Raw genomic sequence first — 25,921 nt, 5'->3', positions numbered from 1 at the left:
CTTCCTTCCGAGGAGTGGCTGGTGGGTTTGAACCGCCAGCCTTCTGGTTAGCAGTCAAGTGCCTTAGCCACTATGCTACCAGAGCTCCTAAAACTATACTTAAGAGGTAAGTAACTGTTGGGTAATACCTTAGTTGGGAGCTCTGGTAGCATAGTGCCTAAGGCATTTGACTGCTAACCAGAAGGCTGGTGGTTCAAACCAGTGACACCAGTCACTTCTTGGAAGGAAGGTTGGGCAATCTACTTCTGTAGTGATACCACCTCAGAAGCCCAAGGAGGATGTGTATATATACATATATACACAGAGAGATGGCATCCTGTAGATAACAACCTAAAACTATACTTGAGAGGTAAATAAACATTGAGTAATATCTTAGTTATCTAGTGCTCTTATAACAAATTTATTCTATCTCAAATTTGGAGGGTAGAAGTGCAAATTCAGAGTGCCAGCTCTAAGGGAAGGTTTTCTCTACGTCAGCTCTGGAGGAAGGTCCTTGTCTCCCATTGTTTCTTGGTGACCTCCATGTGTTTTGGTATCAGTCTCCCCTCTTCCCCTCTCCTGTCTAGGAGCTTCTCTGTGGAAGAACCCTGGATCCAAAGGATGCACACACTCCACTACCAGCTCTTCTTTCTTGGTGGTAGTCCGGTCTCCCTCTCTGCTAAGCTTCTCTTCTTGTAAGAGAAGGATGATATAAGCTATACCCCAGAGAAACCCCCCTTATATTGGATCAGGGCTATGACCTAAGTTTGTGTGGTAACTTAAGTAAGGATGATGCATCCACCCTAATCTTGCCTTGTTAACCACAGGCAGAGGTTAGGATTTACAGCACATCACAAATTGGAGGATAATCACATAATTCTGAGAATCACAGCCTAGTGAAGTTGACACATATTTTGGGGGGACACAGTTCAATCCATGACAGATGGAGAGATGAACAAACAGTAAAATAAAAACAGAACTGGTCAAGAGCAACCTGTTATTTTATTGGTAACTCCATTTTCCCTTGGCTTTTCACAAAGATATGGACTCCCGAGACTTGAGTGAGGATCGTGGGATCATACTACCATACTATATACAATCTTCTGCTTTTCCCTTGCATTGGGTGGATGGGAATCTCTCTGTGGATAGTCAGAAATTATATCTCTGTAGTCTCATGTTGGACCTTCTCCCTTTTTGTTTTAGTACAAGAAGTTTCAGCCTACACACAGAACCACTCCTATCTTAATCAAAAAGCAAGGTAGTAACATGGGCAGGCAAATAATAGTTCTGGTGGGTTCAGTGTCCTGAAGTACAGAGAAAGGAGTGGAGGGCAAGGGTTATAAGCTATGATAGTAGTGATAGATTCATACCCTTCAGATCACCCTGGAGAAAAGAGAAGTAATTTTTTTGTTGTTGCTGTTATAAAGGCATTTGCTGACTTCTCAAAAATAACTTTGTGGTGTGGCTAATAAGAATATAAAAAGTTGTTCTGATTCATAGAAAACATAATCATGTATGTAGAAAATTCTAAGGAATATTCAAAAAAGTTCCTTCAACTCATAAGTGAATTTGATAGTCTTAGGATACAAGATCAGGAGCTCTGGTAGCATAGTGCCTAAGGCACTTGACTGCTAACCAGAAGGCTGGCAGTTCAAATCCACCAGCCACTCCTCGGAAGGAAAATGGGGCAATCTACTTTCATAGTGATACTGCCTCGGAAACCCAAGGAGGGATTGCTATGAGTCGGGTCCAACTCAGCGGCACATAACAACAACAACAACAGGATGCAAGGTCAAGATACAGATATGAACTGTATTTCTGTATTACATATTGCAAATAATTAGAACTGGAATAAGAATATGGTTAAGTTGTAGTTTTGTTTAATATTGATTACAGATAATTCTACTTTATGAATAAGAACTGGGGCTTTATCAGACAAAATACATTTCTCCTCAAATGACTATAAGAGAAATAGTTGTCTTTTCTACACAAAAGCATGCACTTGAGTTTCCTTTTCCTTTTCTGTATAATCTGAGGGTTGTGCTTTTCAGAAGTGGCTTGCTAATCCCTTTAAATAGCTCTTAATGTAAGTATTCCATAATTTTCATTAACCATGATTTTCAGCTTTTTTAATTTAACATCTATTCAAAAAACATACTTGGTTTTTGTTTCACCAGCATCCTTTTAGCCTGGTCGGTGAAGCAGCAAGCCTACTTTAAGTCCTAAATGGCACCGTGTAGATGAGAGTCTAAGACTTTAATTATATGTCATTTTATTCACAACATTCAATTCCAAGAAGGAAAAAAAATGACTTTGTGGTTGTAAAAGACATATTATGTGAGTATCATTCATTGTAAACCAAAAATGATACTGTATTATGGCAAAAGCAACAATGGGAACTGATTCTAAAAAATGTGACCTGCCTAGAAACTGAATAATAGTGAAAGTTATCAAAATGGAAAGAAGTGTTAATGTGAAATCCAGCTTTCTTAGAAATACTCTTTCCTGGCCTGTTTGGTTTTGCTTTTGTTGCTTGTCATGCATGAATGAAAGTGCTACACTCTCAGGGGAGCAGTAAAGCCTCTGTGTCGGTTGTTTATTTCCTTAATCCCTCCTCCTTTGTGATTTTTGATGTCAGATCTAAAATGGAAAGCCTGTAAATATAATGATTATCACATGGATAATCACCTGCATTAGGAACCGCCCTACTTCTCTATTCTAACCCTAGCTGTTCTCCACATGTCACATCCACTCTGAGGTTGGATTTTAACCTGACTGCTTCATTAGATTTGTGAAACTCAGTACAGGCGCCCTGGGGCAGCACAGATGGAGATTTGCTTGTTTTCTTTTCTCACTTCTACTGTGAAGGCACACTAAAAAGTCCTTTTCAATTTAGTGTGATCAGTTCACTTGAAATTAACCCTAATATTTGGAACCTGCTTTACTCTTCTACCCATCATCTATGCCCATTCTTTCTTCCCTGTTTCCTGACCTAATGCCCTTTCTTTCTGTTCATCCATGTTGTGAACCTGAGGACTCAAATTCTGGTTAAAATTCTTCCTGGGTCAAACTGTTCCCCTATGTTGTTTTGTTTGTTTTACTGAGAGGGAAAAATAAATGTTGTTCCATCATTGTATCTACAAACACCTTCAGATCAGAGGTTAGCTGTGCAAAAGTCTGCAGTGATGTGAGCCAGCTGCCTTCTTAATGGAGTGACGGGGGGCACCAGCCCCAGATCAAAGGAAGGTGGGAGGAAGTCAAGAGATAAGATCTTTTTAAGCCACAGAACAAGTGCTTAACTTTCCTAGTGATAGGGCACAGCTCTGCGAATCTATGTGAGGGAACGCTGAGATAGAAAATTGAGTTGACTTTTCTTAAGCATGTCCTTCCTCAGTCAGAAATCTGTTGGTACTTAGAATAGTTTACAGATATGGATGTATCCTAGGCCCAGTTTCCTTAAGAATCAATCCTTACACATATATATTATCTTCTTGAAATTAGTCAGATTTACTTTACCATAACAGATCTCAGTTAACTTCTCAGTCCACTTGTGTGAGCAAAACTGAACATTAAAAAGCAATTTAAATACCCTATGTAAATGTTGTGTCCTTATATTTTAGTGAAATTTTAGTCCTATAGTCTTCATTTTAAAGTTTTGTCTTATCATTCTTTAGAGTTTTTTCATGCCTCAGATGAAATTCCAGATAAGTAGTTTTAGCAGAGCTTTTCAATTGTCTATAAGAATTAGCTTTATTAATTATGTAACAGCTGCAAAAAATACTACATTGATCTCTTTTGAAGCTTATCCTTTTCCTTAACATTAAGGCTAACAAATATTACTGAATATCTGATGTAGAAAATTCTATTGCAATATTGTAAGTAAATTGTAAAAGAGATTAACCTTGCTTGTGACAGTTATCAAGATCATAATTTAGTGTGTGTGTGTGTGTGTGTGTGTATTCTACATCAACTGAGGCTAGTGTAACCTGCCTTATGTTTCTCTAGTGAGCAGCCTAAAAAGTTGAATTTTCAGCTTATCATTTTCTGTTAACTTAAGTGTTTAGTTGTAATAGTCCATTTTGACCTTTCCAAAATTCTCAAAATGGTTCTCTAAATCTATGTAAGTATATTGGACCATAATTGCATACATACATTTGTTCCCAGTGTTTACCCTAACATGTATTTTGTACCCAAATTTGTGCTGGAGACACTGACTGAACTTTCTGCCTTACATGGTTTGGTACAGCAGTCGATTTAGTTGAGTTGGATCTGCTCACTACTCAGGCTTAAATCCCATCTTTCTATTAATATCTCTTGGCAAAGATAATTTTGGAGGAATGTAAGTTAAGATGTAGAGGCTCTTGACAGTTGTCTGCAATTTTTTCATTTTCAAGAGGGAAGTAGAGTTGAAAGTAATACTGCTTCCATTTTCTACAAGTCTTAAAATATATACAGAAAGAATAAAGAGATAAAAGGACTTGGTTACATAGATGTGTTTTTGGCATTTGATAACCTGTTATAATGCATTAGAGTAATGATGTTTATCAGATTGTGCCCTTAATATTTTTAATATCTGGAAGAATTTAGTGTATTAAAATATTTTTTAATGATATATTTGTATCTCCACTCCTCGGAAGGAAGGTTGGGCATTCCTACTTCTGTAGTGATAACTGCCTTGGAAACCCAAGGAGGGGTCGCTAGGAGTCGGGGCCGACTCGATGGCAAATAACAACAACAACATATTTGTGTTAATGTTCAACTTTTACTAGCTTCTCATATGAAGGGGAAGTGATTTTTTTGTTTTGTAGGGTTTTTTTTTGACAATTTATTATGAAAATTCTGAAACATACAAAATATTCAACTATTGAAACTTTACATACCACATACATCCAGATTTAACAATTGTTAACATTTTGTCTTTCTTTAAAAAAAAAAAAAACTTATGATGTGGGTGAAAGTTTACAGAGCAAGTTCTTTTTCCATTCAACAGTTCATACACATATTGTTTTGTGACACTGATGGCAATCCCCACAATACAACAGCACTCTTCTCACTTCCTCTCTGTGTGTCCAGTTTCCATTTGTCTTTCTTTCCTGTCCCTTCCTACCTTCTGAACTTTCTCCCTGCCCAAATACTATCCTTTTAATCTCAGATGATTGAGTAATCTTGTATGGTCTAAGTAGTGCCTACCTCCCTGATGTTATTATTGTTCACCTTACAGTTCTGTCTGCTTTTTGGCTAAAATTGAGTCATGGGGATGAGGTCAGTTCCAGGGTGTCTAAGATTCATAGATTCAGGCATTTCACCAGTTTCATCAGTCTAGTAAACCTGGTCTTTTTATTATTTTGAGTTTTATTCCACATTTTTCTCCCACTCTTTCCAAGACCTCCTATTGTGATCCCTTTTAGAGCAGTCAGCACTCACTACATGGGCACCATCTAGTTCTTCTGGTTTCAGGGTTGAGATGGGTTTTGCATGGTCCATTAGTCCTTTGGGCTAATTGTTTCCATGTGTCTTTGATTGTTTTTACGCTTCTTTGCTCTGGACAGGGAGAAACCAGTAGTTGCACCTTAGATAACTGCAACATTTTGTCATTTTTGCTCCAACTGATTGATTGATTGGCTGAAGTATTTTAAGTGAATTACATGTCATGACATTTCATCCCTAAATACCTCTCTAAAAAAAAAAAAAAAAAAACACATTTTCCTTATTATACATAACAAAACTGACAATTCCTTAATATTATCTAATTCCCATTTTATACTGAAATTTCTCCAGTTGTGCCTCAAAGTGTCTTTATAACTGGTTTGTTCAAAATAGGATTCAGTTAAGGTCCATGTGTTGCTTTTATTCATTTCCCCTTCTCCTCCTTCATCATGACTTTGACTTGTTGAAGTGACCAAGATAGTTATCCTGTAGAATGTTTTACCTTAGGATTTGTCCAGTTGCTTCCTCAATGTATTATTTAACTTGTCCACTTTCCCCTATTTTTCGAGTAGACTGCATCTTACTGAACTAAAAGTTTGGTTAATTCTGTTAAAATTATTTGACCATAATATTTTATAGGCGCTCTGGTAGCATAGTGCCTAAAGCACTTGATTGCTAACCAGAAGGCTGGGGGTTCAAATCCACCAGCCACTCCTCGGGAGGAAGATGGGGCAATCTACTTCCATAGTGATACTGCCTCGGAAACCCAAGAAGAGGTCGCTATGAGTCGGGTCCAACTCGACAGCACATAACAACAACACCAACATTATATTTTATGGGTGATAACTAAAACTCAAACTCACTCCAGGGGAGTTGGATCCGACTCATAGCGACCCCTCCTTTGGTTTCCGACGCAGTATCACTACAGAAGTAGATTGCCCATCCTTCCTTCCGAGGAGTGGCTGGTGGGTTTGAACCGCCCGCCTTCTGGTTAGCAGTCACATGCCTCAGGCATTACGCCAACTATGTACTTCATATTACATCATAGGAGAAGGCTCATGATATTTGGAGTCCCACTGCTATTTATATTAAGTGATAAGATCCATTGCTGGGTTAAAGTGATGATAGCTTGATCCTTCCATTATAAAGTTATACTTTGATCCTGTGACCAGCATATAACCTGTGATACTTTGATTTCGTCGAAATACCTAGTTCCTCCTCATCTTCTCACCTATTGAATGTAGTATCCATTGATGAACTTTGCCTCAATAAATTTCACTGTGGGGGTCATAAAATGGTAATTTTTCTATATCTTTACATTTACTAGCAGATATTCTTCTCTAAAGAAGAGCTTTTTGAGAGGACTGTTTTAATTAAAAAGAAAACCACCCTCTTGTTCTTTAGGTTTGAAATAATTGTCTTTCTTTGCTAGGGTCAGAACACCTGAACCCACTATGGCAGCTACAGTAAAAACATGCACTACATCCTCTTTATGCCAACTTGTGAAGTATGTTGACATTATGCTACCTTTTTTTTTAATGCCAAGAGAAAAAAGAAATCTTTTTTGGTGTAAGAATAAGAATTGAACTATATGTGGCTATGTTGAGATAATTGTGTAAAAAGAAGACTGTTTGAATGAGTTTCAGAATGGATTATTTCTTCATTACCTAGCACTTTATAATTAACTGTTCTTTTTTTTATTTATTTCAGGAAGCTGCCACTTTTGCTAGAGAGCAAGGCTTTGAGGTGAGTTAACCCACAATTGCACACTAAACAGATCCTAAAGGTTTTTTCTAGCTGATAATGAAGTTCTTTTGGACAGTGATTGATGTGCTATTATACTCTCAGAACCTCGCAGCAGTTGCCATGGAAACTTGGCAGTCGTCATGGTTTCTTTGTTCTGCCAGCACAGTGTTATGACGCACTCTGCTAGGTCTGCACCCAACATCGCCTACAGATGTTATTTATTGAATTTTGAAAAGCCTCTTGGGAAGCCAAGAGGTTGGGCACGGTTTCAAGCTGCCTCTGCAGATATGGGGCCTGTCAGTTTGTTCAGTTAAAAAGCTACCTCATTAGCTGCATTACATTTCATAAGGCTAAAGTAGTGGTGGAGCAAGACTAAGTAGTGAAATATAATATTGTTTAAATAATTTAACCCTACCACATGTAGATTATCATTATGCAAATTAATTTCTAAAAGGTTGTACTTAACAGTTGTTACGAACTGATTAATTTAAATCCTGCTCATATAAACTTACTGTTTGAATCTTTCCCTTTTTATTCTTTTTTGGATAGCATACAATACTCATAAATTTTCTGAAATTAAATATTGATAATTGGTTTTAATTCCCAGGTCCTGATTCTATTTTCCTGGTAGAATCATTATCCTGTCAAGATGCAAAATTCCATGTGATTGCTGTTGGCTAAATTAAGATAACAGTTAAGACCATGTTCGTACCTATATAATGTCCATCTTCTACTGGAATATTACAAAACACGGAATATAATCAAAACCCAGATTAATTGGCAGAGAATGAGCTGAGTTTATGAGTCTTTTGTGACTATCAGATTTATTGAGCCAGACCTATGTAGAATGCTATATTCTGTACAGCAACTTGATATGTTAGAAGGCAACCATTTAAAAAAAAACATGTTAATCTGAATAGAATATAGAAACTTTTTCCTTACTTGGATACTTAATATTCGTACAATCTAGAGAATCTATGAAGATTGCTTGGATAGTATTAGTAAGTTCACTTTAAACTCTTTAAATAAAGGTGATGGGTGAATTTGTGATAGAAATGTTATTTAAATGTATTAAAGGTGACTCGTTATCAAGTAATAAAATAATACATGTGCATGTTATTCATGTCATAGAACTTGACAACCAGAAACAGAGCTTCCTCTTCATAGAGGAAGATAATGAGCATGTGGTATTCTACATTCAAGATCCTATGAAAGAACTATTTCAGGGTAGGAAACCCTGCCTCATAATACTCAACTATTGGCAACTGTGATAGTTTCTTGGGAGTTTCTTATCTGTTTTACCATATTCTAGTGAATGAGTCATATGTAGAAGAAATAAAGATTTCTAGGTTCTTGTTTTTCTAATTTGTTTAACTTTGTAATTTTTCAAACTGGCAGTTGCTGTCTACAGAGCTAAACGTAATCAGGGTAATATGTAATTTAATAATTAAATGTTTTGGTCATGATAATGTATGTAAATGTTTTCAGACTTTTTTTTTTTAAGTTTCCATGATATTAAATTTTAATGTTAAGAAGCATAGTGGCTAAGGCACTTGACTGCTAACCAGAAGGCTGGCGGTTCAAATCCACCAGCCACTCCTCGGAAGGAAAATGGGACAATCTACTTCCGTAGTGATACTGCGGAAACCCAAGGAGGGGTCGCTATGAGTCGGGTCCGACTCAATGGCACATAACAACAGCAACAACAAACTTCTTACATCAAAATTCTCAACAGATATAAGTTTGTAGAATATAAATTCATATATTGTCAGTTTTCTGTGTTAGCATAAAAAAGTGTATTTGGTTTTATAAAATAACCCATTTTGCAGAAGCTAAGAAATATAACATGTTACGTAACAAATTATCATGATCATTAATACCTAGATAATACCTTTAAATAGTTTATTAAGTCTAATTAATTTATACTTCTATTGCCCCCTTGATACATGCTTTGAATATATCTGGTTTAAATTTAGTCTTATCAATGAACTACTTTTGCTATTTTCTCCTAGCCAGCATTAACCTTTTCATTAGTTTTTACTTCCTGATTCCAAAACTGGTTTTTACCATAAAACTACCATAATTGATTATAACATGTAACTAAAGTGATGATGATTATAATCCCATACCTTATTACCTCTTGACATAGCAAAACTGAGCTGTCATTTATAGTGACAGTGATATGTTGCACTGGTTAAGTACACATTATCTTGATGTCCCTTCATGGGTTACCTAAAACATTACAAGTGTTACGAAATATGTATTAGTCATGAGTAGGATAACTTCAAGTAAGTATTATTATTACTAAAATATAATCCATGTGTGGAACACTATTAAGACAAATTCAGTGATTTCAAAATGTCATTTAAGTTTTCTTAGCCCATTAGACAGTAATATGAAAGCATAGATTTGGAACTTGGTATTCTCCAAGAATCAAACAAGAAGTAATCACTTTATATTATCAGTTTTTTGTCTATAGCAATGTGTTAATGCTCTCAAGTGTAGTGTGACAAATAGAAAAAAAAAAAAAAATCCACATTTTCTCCCTTCAAAGTTTAACTTTGCCACTAAATTTGGGGCATGAATGAGAGGAGGAAAATGAAAAGATTAAAAAGAAAGGTGAGCATTTCTTCTGCCCGGCAGCTCTTCTGTCCTACCCTCATTTTCTATTATAAATCCCAATCAATGCCCAGAGCCACTGAGTATTGACATTAGTGATCTGTCTGCTGACAGACCAATCCAAATACCTCTAAAAATAACCAGTGTTTATTCATCAGGAAATATCCTCAACAGCATTGTTTATGATATTCTGGTTACCTTCTCTGCAAATTTTAGATAATCTTTCTTCTAAAAAATCTTTAATCTTTAAAACGAATTGGGCAATTTTCAGTAAGAAGAGGCAGCTTAGGAGGGCACTGGAGAATGAGATAAAAACTGGAGCTGGGAAGAGCACAAAGCAGAGGAGAGAGGATTTATGTATATATATAGGTGATGGAAAATTGCATAGTGCCTGATTTAAATGACAGACTCGCTAAGAATTTAAAATGACATTTCTTGGAGTAGAAAGTTTCATAAGGCCTTTTATTATTCTGGAAAATCGGTTCAGACTGCAGTGTGTTTTTAAATCTACCTTATCTTGAGCTGAACTGGTTAAAGGTTTGTATTTTTAGGACCTAAATAAAAATAAAGTGCTTAAAAGCATGTTTTACTGTGAACGTTTTTGAAAGCATTATTGAAAATTGATTTAAATTAAATAAAGAAAATATCTATAAGACTTAAAAATCTATATTCTCTGTATTTTCATTGCCCGCAATAGAGTGTGTTCCAAATGATTAAGAGATTTCAAAACTTCTTTTGGATCATTTATTCACTTTTGCTGTAAAGAACACATTTTAACTTTCTTATTTTAGATCTCTAAAATACAATACTTCTGTCCATAAAGGAAATAAGCAATCCTTCTCCCTTTTCTTGCTTCTCCCACCAGCCCTGACTCTACCCAGAGGATCCCAGATTTATAGTCTTTTTCTGACCAATGAATGACTCTGTCATCATATACCATTGACAGAGGAAAGTACAGAATTGTGCTGTCCAATATAATTTCCACAACCACACGTTGCTATCTAAATCAAGGTTAACTAAAATTAAAAATCCAGTTCCTCAGTCACATTAGGTGCATTTCAATTGCTCTATAGCCATATGTAGCTTTTGACTGCTGTATTGGACAGTGCAGATATAGAAAACACACACATTATCATAGAAAGTTCCATTGGGAGTCACTGAGTAGAAGGACCACAGAGAATATTCAAGAAGAGTTGATGACCAAAGAATTCTCCAAGATTCCTAAGAAATATAATGTCTGCAATGAATGATTACCCATAACTTTTGGAAATAAAACCCTAAGTCAGGTCCTGCTGGTTGGTTATAAGCGTGTGGTGCTGCTGTCATAAGTGCCTGGGCAATTTAGAAACAGATTAAGGGGAAAAGATAGGATGGTCTCCAGATTCTCTTCATTAAATCATTTATTCTTCCAACAAATATTTTCTCAGGACTTACCATGTACCTAATGCTTTGATAGACCTTGAAGACAAGGTAGAAATGACTAGACAGGGTATTCTGAAACAGAATGTGAGAAGAGGTTCTTTTTTTAGATACGATAGTCATAGAAGAACTTTCTGAGGAAGTAAAAACCTGAAAAATGTGAGTATCTCACCATGTCAGGGAAAAAATGAAATGTTAAAAAAAAAAAAAAAAAAAACAGTGGAAACAAGAGTATAGAGTCCTCCAAACAACAAAGAACATAATGTACTCTAGGACCTACAGAAGACCAATGTGACTGGAGCAGAGTGGGTGAGGAGGAAGGTAGCATGAGATAAGGCTAGAGATTGACACATCATGTGATTATCATGACCATTACAGGAGTTTCTTTCTTTCTCTCTCTCTCTCTCTCTCTCTCTCTCTTTGTTTCTTTCTTTTCTGAAAATGAAACAGAAAATGATATGGTTAAATGAGGCAATGTGTGAGAACACCACAATTGGTATTCTGTGAAAGTAGGTAGATGGTAGCACTAGTGTTTAACATTTGTATCACTAGCTCGTTAAATTGAAATGAGCGTAGTATATTCTTTAATTTAGAAAAACCAAAAAGCAACGCTAAATTTAAGGTGTATCATTAAGAGTGACCATAAAACCATAATTTTATGCTTATAAAATGCTTTAACAGTTTATAAAAGTTCTTTTCCCACATCTTATTAATACATTTAATGCTGACACAATCTTTGAATACAGGCAGGGTATATATTGTCATATCAGTTCAACAGACAAAAAAAAAAAATAGGCTATATCACTTGTTCTGAGGAGCTCAGGTGGCAGACTGGTTAAGGCATCTGGCTGCTAACCGAAAAGATGGCGGTTAGAACCCACCAACCACTCTGCAGAGAAAGATGAGGCAGTCTATAAAGATTTACAGCCTTGGAAACCCTATGGGGCAGTTCTGCTCTGCCATGTAGAGTCGCTATGAGTTGAAATTGACTCATGTCAGTGGTTTATATGACTTGTTCAAGATTACATAGGTAATACAAGATGGAGCCAGAATCAGAGCTCATCCCTCTAAGTTTGGAGCTCTTTACAATAAACTACACTGCTTTCTCTCTCACATTCCAACATACAGAGGAGGGGATTAGATCTCAAAATGTCTTTGAAAAATGAGAAATGTCTTGAAACTGAAAAACTGAAATTCAATCAGGTAAAATACAAGCCAGAATAATTAAGATAAAATAGCAAAAGTAATGTAAATACAAGATCAGAAATATATTTTGAACATGGCAGAAAAAAACGATTTAGGATGACCGTGCTATTGTTTTGTGATAACACCACCAAAAAGTACATTTTCAGAATTTCTAGAAGTACTGCATGTGGATAGTATAGAGTAGTGGTCAATAGTGTGTTCTCTGGAATCAGACTTTATATATGTTAGTCCTGCTCCACTATTTAGTATATTTATGACCTTTGGCAAGAAGACATTTAACCTCTCTCTGACTCAGTTTCTTCATCTATGAAATGGGAATATAGTAAATCTTAGAAATCTTAGAAACAAGGAAAGACTTAGCTTGCTTACTTCGGACACATCATCAGGAAAGACCAATTTCTAGAAAAGGATATCATGTTTGGTAAAGTAGAATTCAGCAGAAATGAAGGAAACCCTCTGTAAGATGGGTTGGCACAGTGGCTGCAACAGGGGACTCAAGCATAACAACAATTGTGAGGACAGCACAGGACTGGACAATTTTTTTTTTCTGTTACTTAAGGTTACTATGAGTCAGAGCTGAGTCAACAGCAACTAACAACAACCAACTACTATCTAGAGATGTTAAGATGTAATGAGCACTTTAGAGCTGTATACATGGCCTTTAGTTTCTTCTTTTGTAAATTGGGAGTAATAATAGTACCTACTATCTAAGGAATGCTTTAGAGCTATATACATTCCCCATAAGTCAATTGAAGTGAACTCTCTTCTACTTCTCCCCCTTTTCCTCTTTCTTTTCTCTTATTAGATACCACTTAGAGCTCTGGTAGCATAGTGCCTAGGGCACTTGACTGCTAATGAGAAGGCTGGCGGTTCAAACCCACAAGCCACTCCTTGGAAGAAAGATGGAGCAATCTACTTCCGTAGTGATACTGCCTCAGAAACCCAAGGAGGGGTCGCTATGAGTCAGGTCCGACTTGACGGCACATAACAACAACAACAGCCATTGAGTCAACTCTGACTTATGACAGGCCCATTTGTGTCAGAGTAGAACTGTGCTCCAAAGATTTTTCAGTAGACTGCCAGGTCTTTCTTCTGAGATTCCTCAGGGTAAATTGGAATCTCCAACCCTTCAGTTAACAGCTCTGCATGTTAACCATTCACACCACCTAGGAATTACCCTTTTTGTTGTTGTTGTGTGCTGTCGAGTCGACCCGGACTCATTGCGACCCCTCCTTGGGTTTCTGAGGCAGTATCGCTAAAGAAATAGATTGCCCCATCTTCTTTCCGAGGAGTGGCTGGTGGGTTTGAATCCCCAGCCTTCTGGTTAGCAGTCAAGTGCCTTAGGCACCATGCTACCAGAGCTCCCCCTCCAATCTTAGGGTTCTGTAATTCATTGCAACATCTCACAGAACTCACAAAGTACCAAAGAAATGGCTCACACAATTGTGGAGTCTGGCAAGTCCAAAATCCATGAGTCAGTCTGGAGGATTCTTCCCACTCATGTGGTTGCAGGGGTTGACTAACCCAAATTGGCAGGTCAGATGAAAGGCTGCTGGCTCACAAGGCTGTTGGAGCTGATGAGTCAGGTCAGACAATAAACTGCTGGCTCAAGTCCAAGAACTGGAGGTCAGATGTTGATGAGCTAGATGTAGGATCCAGAGAGAACTTTGCCAGAGCACTCATGTATATTGGATGCAGATCACACCCTCAAAGAAACTAAGGGTAATGACTTGGGTCACACTCTATAGTAAGGTATAACTCAAATATATCCCACCCTAATCCTGCCTCATTAACATAAGTGAGAACTCATTCCAAAATGGAGCCATAACCACAGGCATGGAGGCTAGGATTTAAAATGCATCACAAAATGGAGACTATGACCCATGCCATGGTATTTTCAATAGCTTCAATAGCCTCATATGCATGTGAAAGCTGGACAATGAATAAGGAAGACCTAAGAACTGATGCATTTGAATTATGATGTTAAGGAATAAGCTTTAACCATTCTGTAGAGATTTGTTTTGTGTTTGCAAAAGTTAACTTCAACCTTGAATGCTATTTTAATAAGATTTAATTTGAGACATAAGAAAGATTTCTTTGATTAGGTTGCCAACACTCCCATTAAATATATGTATATGCTCTCACAGAGTTTGTACAAGGAAACCATGGATTTCATTCTTCATTTAATCCTTAAACCATCTTGAAGAAAAGCCTCTTTTTTAAAAAAGTGTTTAGTACACACGTAGGTTTTGTACCCAAAATGATGAAGTGAATCTGTTTCTGTAGTTTGCCTCTATTGTCAGTATTAAATAGGAACTGTGCTTAATCATAAGCAAGAATTATAGTAGTAAAATATATTTGTGCTAAGGAGGTTGGGAGAATATATATGAGTTATTTCAATTAAATGTGTACTTCCACTTGGGAGAGTGAATACTTGTTACTATATGGCTTTTTTTGGTCCTTTTGGTTATTACTAGTCATTTCTAATAGTCAGTCCCCAAGAACTGAGGGAATTTCTTTCCTCATCAGAGTTCAGATTTAGTTCTGGTCTGAAATAAGCAACCAAAAGTTAAAAAGTCAGCATGTTTGAAAGGTCAGCAGCATTGTCCTATAACAAGTGACTGTTCTTTTTAGGAACAACAGTGCTCCGGAAATGATAAGGTTAGGTGCATTAGAAACTTAACTTCATACATTATCTGCAATTTCTTAAATATTTGGTGAACAAACAACATACAAAAATTTCACTAGAGATTGTCATGCCTTTAAAAATATCATGGTTTCATGCCTAAAATTACTGCCCTGAGATAATCTTTAATAACCCTTTCATGACAGCATTATTTTCTGCTTTGAATTATTTGTTAATCCCATATGTTTTCAGTAATGGAAGGCATGCTAAAATCAAGATGGAAAAAAAAATTTTTTGAGGTAATATGGATTTTGATACAATTATAGTGATACAATTATACACATATGTCTCAAATGGCCTCTGGTAGTAGGCTTGGTGGTTTAAGACCCCTGTTTCTTCAGATTCACACAATTATACAGGTCCCTGCCAGGCAGTAGTATGCTACCTGAGATAGCAGCTTCCCCAGAAACCTGAGAGGCTGAAAATGGTGGTAGGTAATATATGTCCCATGAGTCATGAAAAAGTTAAAACTTAACCAAAAATATTCCTTGAAGTCTTCGTAAAACCAAACAATAGTTTAGCTTAACTAAAAAAATATGTCTGCCTTGAGCATTATCCTTTTTTAAGAACTGTCTGTGTGGAATCAAATTGACAACAGCAACTTGAAAGATTAGTTAGAAGCCTTAATGGGTAGTGAGTTTATATTAACAGGGAAGGACTATGCAGAAATGGAGGATGAAAATCACTGCACAACTCAAAGAATGTAATTGATGTCAATGAGTTGTACATGTAGAAACTACTGTGTTTGTGTCAGTTTTGCTGTGTATATTCTCAGCAACAACAAAATAAATATTTTTTTAATGCCATGGTTTCTGATGTTGTTTATAACCATTGTAAGCCATTATGACTTGTCTGCTTTGCTTACCTAAATTTTTCTGTCCATTATATTGTAGTTAACTTCCTTTATGTCACTCAGATATATTGCTTCTCTGATATTTGTTACTCTCTCCATAGCTATTTGAAGCTTTGCACACTGGTAAACTAACAACATAACCCAGACCATGGACAGTTTTAAAGGCCCACAAAATTCATACATGAATTTTTAAATTATCTAAAGTGATTGACGGGAGCTCTGGTAGCATAGTGGCTACGGCACTTGACTGCTAACCAGAAGGCTGGCGGTTCAAACCCACCAGCCACTCCCCGAAAAGAAGATGGGGCAATCTACTTCCGTAGTGATACTGCCTCGGAAACCCAAGGAGGGGTCGCTATGAGTCGGGTCTGACTCGATGGCACATAACAACAACAACAACAAAGTGATTGACAGAATGATTCTAAAAATCCTTCTTGTAGCTCAAGAACATTTATGATGTAAACTTCACAGCCCATGTGTTGTGAAAAATAGCATCAGAATTTCTATCTTTATCTTTTAATGAAAATTAAGTATTTGTAGGGGAGGAATGTTTCAACAAATGAATGCACAGAAGTACAAATTCATTTGTGCCAAGAGATTTGGAATACAGCTACCTGATCAACCAACTGGAAGAGATCTGTATTTGTGCCCATTCCAAAGAAAGGTGACCCAACAGAAAGTGGCAATTATCTAATGATATCATTAATATCACACACAAGTAAAATTTTGCCAAAGACTATTCAAAAATGGTTGCTACAGTACATAATTAGGGACTGCAAGAAATTTAAGCTGGACTCAGAAGAGGACATAGAACAAGGGATATCATTGCTGATGTCAGATGGTTCTTGCCTAAAAGTAAAGATTACCAGAAAGATATTTAGCTGTGTTTTGTTGACTATGCAAAGGTGTTTGACTGTGTTGATCATAATAAATTATGGATAATATTATGAATAGATGGGAGCTCTGATAGCGTAGTGCCTAAGGCACTTGATTGCTAACCAGAAGGCTGGTGATTCAAACCCATCAGCCACTCCTCGGAAGGAAGATGGGGCAATCTACTTCTGTAGTGATACTGCCTCGGAAACCCAAGGAGGGGTCACTATGAGTCGGGTCCAACTCGATAGCACATAACAACAACAACATTATGAATAGGAATTCCAGAACACTTAATTGTCCTCATAGACTAAGAAGCAGTCATTTGAACAGAACAAGGGGATACTGCATGGTTTAAAATCAGGAAAGGTGTGCATCAGGGTTGTATCCTCTCACCATACTTATTAGCTCTGGTGGCATAGTGCTTAAGTCATTTGACTGCTAACCGGAAGGTTCAAATCCATCAGCCACTCCTTGGAAGGAAGATTGGGCAATCTACTTCTGTAGTGATACTGCCTTGGAAACTCAAGGAGGGGTTATAAGTCAGATCAAAGTCGATGGCGGTGAGTTTTGTTTTTTTTTTTTTTCCCAATCTGTATACTCAGCAAATAATCCTAGAAGCTGGACTAGATGAAGAAGAACATGGCATCAGGATCGGAGGAAGACTCATTAACAACCTGTGATGTGTAGATGACACAGCATTGCTTGCTGAAAGCAAAGAAGACTTGAAGTACTTACTAATGAAAGTCAAAGACTATAACTTTCAGTATGGATCATACCTCAACATAGAGAAAATCCTCATAACTGGACCAATAAGCAACATCACGATAAAGGGAGATAAGGTTGAAATTGTCAAGGATTTCATTTTACTTGGATTCACAATTAACACCCATAGAAGCAGCAGCCATGAAATGAAATGATGTATTGCATTGGGCACATGTACTACAAAACACCTCTTTAAAATATTAAAAAGCAAAGATGTCACTTTGAGGACTAAAGTGTGCCTGACCCAATACATGGTATTTTCAAGCATCTCTTATGCTTATGAAATCTGGGCAATGAATAAGGAAGACCAGACAAGAATTGATGCCTTTGAATCATGGTGTTGGTGAAGATTATTGAATATACCCTGGACTGCCAGAAGAATGAACAAATCTTGTCTTGGAAGAAGTGCAGCCAGAATGTTCCGTAGAAGTGAAGATGGTGAGACTTTGTTTCACATATTTTGAACGTGTTGTCATGAGGGACTGTTGTTGTTGCTGTTGTTATGTGCCGTTGAGTCGGCCCCAACTCATAGCGACCCCTCCTTGGGTTTCCAAGGTGGTATCACTACGGAAGTAGATTGCCCAACCTTCCTTCCAAGGAGTGGCTGGGGGATTTGAACCACCAGCCTTCTGGTTCTTCCTCTCATTTCAGTCCTTTCCTTTGAATAATTTGGCACTCTTGGAACTCTATTATTCCAAAAGTTATTATAATTACACTCTATACACCTCTAAAAAAAATGTTTCTCTTTTTTTAAAAAAAAAAAACACTCTTCAATTGGAAATTGGAAAACATACTAGATATTTACTGATATTAAGAAAATATTGTTAATTTTTTAAAGTATGATAATAGTTACAGAAGGAAGATTGGGCAATCTACTGATATGATAATAGTTATGTTATTAAGTTTATTTAAGTCATTACTTTCCAGAGACATACTAAAATATTTATAGATGACAGTATATAGTATCTGGCATTTGCTTCAAAATAATATGGAAGGCAGAGATGGGTGGGGTGTAGAAGAAATAAGATTGGTCATAAATTTATAATTGTTATAGCTTAATGATGGTTTCTGAGAGGGTATTGTGCAGAGGTTACTGTTTACTTTTGTATATGGTTAAATTTTTTTTTTTAATCACTTAATAAATGTTAAGGTCTCTCATTTTGATCATAGGAGCTAATTCCTTAATCTAATAAAGTTCTGCATTACCATACTGGTTATAAGACTTTTTTTTCCTCCTTTCTGTTAATAGACAGAAGATATTAAAGAGATAGCCAGAATGACACAAGCCCTACCAAAGATGAATTTGAAGAGGCCGCGAATTGTGATCTTCACCCAAGGGAAAGATGACACTATAATGGCTACAGGTACATGTGGGAGCTGTGTGAGAGCCCCAGTGTTCTGGAGATTTATCGTTCATAACAAAATTCTATATTCTTCTATTATAATGTATTCAAAGCAACATACTTTTTATAGTTTTTATTTTAATAAATATATCTAGCTTCTGTCTCAGTAAGGAGCTCTGGTGGCACAGTGGTTAAAGCTTTAGGCTGCTAACCAGAAGGTTAGTGGTTAGAACCCACCAGCTGCTCCACAGAAGAAAGAGAAAGCAGTCTGCTTCCATAAAGATTTACAGCCTTGAAAGCCCAGTGGGGGTTGCTATGAGTTGGAATCAACTCAGTGGCAGGGAGTTGGGTTTTGGTCTATCTCAGAAGAAAAGATTTCATTTTCTAAGATAATTTATTAAAATTCAGTGGAGTAGAACTACTTTTATTTTGTTTATTTACTTTGATATTTTGGATTAGAGATTTTTCAGTCTAAAAGTATCTTTTCTGGAAAACAAAAATACATTTTATTTATTTAATATCTGTGCTAGAATAAAGTAAATTTACCCAGTTATGAACAAATAAAATCCAGAAATAAGTTATTCCTCAATCTTTCCTTCAAGAAGAAAATCTCATTTCTGCTTGTTCTCAGCTGTTTATTCCATAACTCACAGAAATAAAATAGGAATTTCATCTAGTAAACAAATATTCTATTGATTAAAATTATTAGTATTGTCGCTGTGATGCTACTTGTTAGCTACTTAAATCAAAATGTAAACCTTTTAATTCTGTCTGAAACATTCAGATTAAATCCAGTCAGGTAATTAATAATTATTTTAAAAAGTGACAATCATTAGCTATGTGTTTCTTCAGTATTCTGCTGAATACTGAAATATAAAGATATAACTGCGAAATGTAATTAATATGTTAAAAAATGTGAATACAAGGTAGAGTGTAATTATAATTCCTAGTTATTGGTGCAGACTGTCTCGGATATATTGACTCAGAAAAAGAGATTGAAAAAGCTCAAAGAAAGATGTTATGGTAAACATAAAGCAAATTTTTGTTGAATTAAATACATAATAAGCCTGAAAAGAGTAAAAAAAAAAAAAAAAAAAAATTACTGTCAAAATTTGGGTAGAAGGGACCCTAGAAATAGTGCATTTCAATGCTCTTAATTTAGAATTTTTGAAAGCTAGATTCAGGGATTTAGTTCAAGAAATATTTGTTTCAAAATAATTCAGTGAGTGGTACATCATGAAATAGGAGTATAGATTAAATGAGATTGATCGTGGGTTGATCATTGTTAAAGGTAGGTGATTGATACGTGGGGAGAGGTGTCATTGTGCTATTATCAGTTTGTGTATATGTAGGAAATTTTCCATAATTAAAAGTTTAAAAGTAAAAAAATGATTTTTGAGACAAGATTCAGACATAAGTTATTTTCCCAGGATACGATGATATCCTTGCTAAGCCTTGAAATCTAGGAATGATTTAAAGAAAGGAGAACAGTCCAAGCAAAGTAGATCATATGAGCAAAGGCACCAGGTATTACAGTTTTTTAGTGTCATGGCAGTAAAAGCCATGTTGTTAATTTGTGCAAGGGTGAAAAGAAAGAAACCATGAAAGGATATTCCTGAACTGATTCAGACTATCTGAAGTGCTGTCTTGCTGTATATTACGTGGCCTAGTACTGTCTTAGCAGTAGAATCTGGAATAGTGAAGAACACCCAGGCTTCTTATCTTACAGGAATTGTACTGCTTTCAGATTCAGAAACAGCTATTTGGTTGCTCTTTATGGAGACATTTATTTTAGGGCTTTGTACATTCCAGATACACATATTGTACAAGTGTCTTTTTCATTGTGAATTTGCATGATTTTTCCAAAATTGAGAATTTTAAAATTAGCCTCCCCATCTTGGGACTGTATTGCTTTGTGAACTCATTTTATTCTTTAAAACAATATTATTAAATTTATTAAACCATTCTCAGGAATGGTTACAAGCAGAACTTATTTGAGGAAAGCCATAGGCTAGTCTTTGCTGTTTGTACCATATGAAAATGAACTTAAATTAGAGGATGCACTATATCTGCAGTGCATGATAAATACAAGATGGATAGAGAATCTGTTCAGTAGTGTCAGCTACAAAAGCAAACATGATAAATGTTAATGCAGTTTTGAGCCCTGGGATAAGCTATTCAGTACACAAGCATAGCTGAATCTCTTTGCTATGTTGTTATTCATGGCAGCCAAATAAATGTCAATAATAAAAGAGAATTAAAGATTTTCATTTCCCAAAGGCAGTCCTCTAATACGGCTTGATCTTTCATTTCATTTGTAATTCGTTCTCATGTCAGGATGCAATCATTCACCAGGCTCTGAGTGTCATGTTAAGTCATTTAATAATGATTAAGAACATAAAAATGCTTGGCCTGTGGGGCAATTCACAGAAGAGATGCCAATTTGTTATTGTTTTCCTCCTTTCCTCTTGAATATGGATCAGCTTTTTTCCACCTCCTAGCATTAAAATACTAATGGAAGATGGGGAGAGAAAGGGTCCTTTAATTTACCATAAGTGACATTCCAGAATGGCACAAGGCAGTGCTAACACACTTATTAAAACGCTAATTAGGAATCACTGTGCCTTAAACCTCTCACTGTAGAGTCTTTTAAAATGATCACTGCTCAGTTTTCCACATTTATCAATAATGTAACAAAATCTGTTTCCTTGGTATTGTATTCTAGTGGCTGGTGCCCTTTTGAAATACAGTATCTATAAACCAGGAAGTGCCTGGGTGGTGCAAACAGTGAAGCACTCAGCTGCTACCTAAAAGTTTGGAATTCAAGTTTACCCAGAGGCACCTCAGAAGAAAGGCCTGGTGATCTAATTCCAAACAATCAGCCATTGAAAATCTATGGAGCACAATTCTATCCTGATGCACATGGGGTCACCATGAGTCAGAATTTGTCAACAGCAACTGGTTTTATTGGGTTTTTTTAAAATCTATAAACCACTTTCTCTTAGTTTATTAATAATTATTTTAATTTATATTGCCCATGAATCTAAAGTTTTTTTCCACTCACCCTGTTTTGGCCCTTCTCTTTCACCTCTATATCCATCTAACCCAAAGGTTCTATCTATCACATATCCATCATTCATTCAGTGCTTGCTGGCTGATTGAGTTCCAAACTCTTTAGGTGAGAAGGGTGGAGAGGTGGACACTGAAGAGTAATAAGAATAATAGGCTGGGATGGAGTGCAGTGAATTGCTTAATATGGCCCTTCTAACTACAGTGCTCCATTTTGCACTTTGTAAGTCCTAACCTCTGTGACTGTGGTTATGGTCCCATTTTGGGGTGAGTTGTCTCTTACATTGATGAGGCAGGATTCAGGTGGGATGTATCTTGAGTCCCGCCTTCCTGTAGGGTGTGAGTCAGGTCACCACCCTTAGTTTCCTTAAGGGTATGCATGTGAATGCTCTGGCAGAGTTCACTCTCTTGCTCTGGAGCCTGCAGATGGTTTGTCCTCATCGCATCTCCCATTCTTGGGACTTGAGACAGCAGCCAGTTGTCTGACTTGCCAATCTCGGTTTGTCAACCACATGAATGAGGAGAATCTTCCAAACACATGCCTGACCCATGGGACTTGCCAGTCTGCACCCTTCGTGAGCCATTTCCTTGGCAGTTTGTGAGTTCTGTGAGAAGTTACAGCAAAATACAGAATACTAAGATGGGAGAGAGTCCTGAGGGGAGGTGGAGGAGTTGATGTTTAAGGCGATGGAGTGGTGTAACAGTTTGAAAAGTTGGACATTTGGGACATCTTTAGCCTCCATCTCACAGGGACCAGCCTTGAACAACTCTGAAGAGTAATAACAGCAATAGGCTAGGATAGAGAACATAAAAGAAAACATGACTGTCCATTTTTATCCTTTTAATTTATGTTTAACAGAACTGTTTGGTAGCATAGGAATCAGGTCAGTGAAATCTTTTCGGTGTCTATAAGTCTTAGAAAACTAAGACCTTATTTACGGCAACTACTAATGAGGTCTTTTTACATTAAGACTTTATTAATTTAAGGATTGTAGTGAAATTAAATAAGCACACATACATACATATAGTGCTTTATAGAAAGTTTAAATGGTTTTACCAAATTTCTGTACTAAATGTATCACTAAAAATTAGAAAACACAAGAGGATTTTTTTCTAAATTGAAAATAATTCATTTCATAGCAGATCTTATAAGACAGTAAAATAAGTCTCAAACCAACCAACCAACAAAAAAAAAAACCCACTGATCGAGTTGATTCCAACTCATAGTGACCCTATAAGACAGAGTAGAATTGCCTCGTAGGGTTTCCTAGGCTGTAAATCTTTATGAAAGCAGACTGCCTCATCTTTCTCCTGCAAAGCAGTTGATGGGTTTGAACCCCCAACCTTTTGGTTAGCAGCCCAGGGCTTATAACCACAGTGCCACCAGAGTTCCTGGGTCTGTTGAACCTAAGAAAATAAGTCTACTGAAAAATAAATTGTAGACTTTTCTTTTCTGAATACTTTAAGTATTCTTTCTGGACTGTTTGATTGTAAGTTTGCCCAAAGGCAGAAAATAGATTAGTTCAGAGGTTTTCAACAGGAAAACTTTTGCTATCAGAATCACCTAGCAAGCTTTTAGTAAACACAGCCCTGCTTTCATAGAGGCACCATCCCCTCAATCTGATACAATCCCATGGGGAGTATTAGAATACATCCTCAAGAAGATGTAGAATGGAGTTGGGAGCGCTTGTTGAAGGAGAAAGATGTAGCATTGTCTATTTGTTGAAAAATAGTGACAATCATTAGCTATGTGTTTCTTCAGTTTGATTGTTGAAAAATCCTCCTTAGCTAGTTTCTTATCTAGTACTGCTGTAACAGAAATAACACAAGTGAATGACTTTAACAAACAGGTATTTATTCTTTCAGTTATGGACCTTAGAACTCTGAATTCAGGACACCAGCTCTAGGTGAAGGCTTTGTCTCTTTGTTGGCTCTGGGGGAAAGTCCTTGTCTCCTTTCAACATCTATGGGCCTGATGTTCCTTAGAGATCTCCATCTGTCTTGGCTCCCCCTGAGTCTAGGAGGTTCTCACCAAAGAAATCCCAGGTCCAAAGGACACAGTCCAGTCCTGCCTCTTGTTTCTTGGTAGCACTAAGGTCCCTTCTTCTCCACTTACTTCTCTGTCCACTTATCTTTTGTAAGGTAAAAGGTAATGCCACACTCCAGGAAAACTCTGCTTGCATCAGGTCAGGGCTGTGATTGTATTGTATCCTACTCTAAACTCACTGGCTGATCATTTCTGATCATTTCATGAGGGATGGTTAAATCATTACATAACTGCCAAACCACTGAGAATCATGGCCTAGACACATTGACACATATTTTGGGGGGACACAATTCAATCCATAACAAAATAGTGTAGCAGTACTATCCTCCATCCCTCACTCTGAGAACTATTGGATTAGGTGATTTGATAATGTTGCCTCAAGTTCTGTGACTTTGTAGGATGATGGAAAGAGAATCTTAATAGCTAAGCACCTAGCACTTCAGTAAGTCAGGCCTTGGTAGGTAATTGTCTTCAGACTGTCAGTCAAAATGCACTCTTACAGGCAATCTATACATTACTTTAAATAGTCTGCTGAAGGATCTTATAATTTAAGAGAGTCAAATAACAATGCCCTTTGTCATTTTATTGTCCATAAATAGGAGTGTTGAAGTTACTTGTCTTCATGTTTCTGACTCCTTAAAGAACCCAGCTAGTAACCCCAGCTGCTAGTTGAGTTTTCATATTCTGTGAAAACATTTCATGCTGTCCATTACTCTATCAGAAAAGGTCAATATGGTTTGCAATGCTATGCAGAAATCTCAGAAATTGTGCGAAAAAAATGCAAACTCTAAAGGAAAACAATAATGTTGGGAGAATAATGTCAGCACATCATCACAACTCCTGCCACTACAAAATATTACCAATCTTTGTGAAAATGATGTCTCTACCACAGCCAAACCAATTTTAAGTGATGATCTTGTTGGCATAGGATAGTGATGGTATGGCTAGAACAAATTGAATAGCATTCTTTCAAGAACTCTGTGTATGGCATACATAGAAAAAAGTTCCTACCTGGTAAGATATTTTTTTAAAGAAATCTTATCTATAAATATAAACAGTTAAAGTATTAGCTCATGTTTCATCTTTAGGTTATTCCAACCACAAAAGTCAAAGTCCTTTTAATTAGCCAACACATGGAAATAATTTGAAATGACATATGTAGAGCTGTCACATTCCTGACAAAGTCATATCTTTGGGGCATGGTTTGTATGGTTTAGTGATCTCAGTCCTGTTAAGAAAGGACACTTCTTTTGATTCCTACCTTTCTATCACCTAGTATCTTGCTGGTAGGTAAAATGGGAGACAGCCTAAACTGGGCAAATATAAGCTTTATTACAACATTTATTTCTAGAAGGATATTTAAGTTAGATTTATTGAGGTATATTAAAAAATATAGTAAAATTCACATATATTTTGCCAGTTTTTGAAATGAAATCACCATGTAAACTTTTTGTCTGCCTCCTTTCACTTATCATTATGTGAGATTCATACATATTATTGCAGGCAGCAATAATTTTTACTCATTGCCATGTAGTATTTCATTGTATGAATGCATCACAGTTTACCCACTCTATTAGACATTGGAGGAGCTCTTGTGGCACAGTGGTTAAAGCATTCTTCTACTAACCAAGTAGTCTGCAGTTCAAACCCACTAGCCACTCCACTGGAGAAAGATGAGGCAATCTGCTTCTGGAAAGATTTACAGCCTTGGAAACCGTATGAGACAGTTCTACTCTGTTCTGAAAGAGTCGCTATGAGTCACAATCAACTTGGCAGTTGGTGAATAGGGAGCTGTTACGAACATTCTTACACATGTACTTTGTTGTTAAGTGCCGTCGAGTCGTTTCCGACTCATAGCGACCCCATGCACAGCAGAACGAAACACTGCC

At 36.7% G+C, this 25,921-nt stretch overlaps 1 protein-coding gene across 1 annotated transcript in view; it reads left to right on the top strand.

Annotated features, from left to right (window-relative positions):
• ADK (adenosine kinase) overlaps positions 1–25,921 on the top strand; it is an 853,347-nt gene that overhangs the window by 659,040 nt on the left and 168,386 nt on the right. Inside the window, exons 9-10 of the mRNA XM_042780914.1 lie at positions 7,117–7,152; positions 18,823–18,937. Coding sequence (XP_042636848.1) covers positions 7,117–7,152; positions 18,823–18,937 — 151 coding nt within the window. The remainder of the gene's footprint in view (positions 1–7,116; positions 7,153–18,822; positions 18,938–25,921) is intronic.

This window comes from Orycteropus afer, unplaced genomic scaffold (assembly GCF_000298275.1).
Source record: "Orycteropus afer afer isolate SDZICR_OR568_19922 unplaced genomic scaffold, OryAfe1.0 scaffold00070, whole genome shotgun sequence".
Taxonomy (NCBI): domain Eukaryota; kingdom Metazoa; phylum Chordata; class Mammalia; order Tubulidentata; family Orycteropodidae; genus Orycteropus; species Orycteropus afer.
Note: the sequence above shows the minus strand (reverse complement) of the source record. Positions and strands in the feature narration are given on the sequence as shown.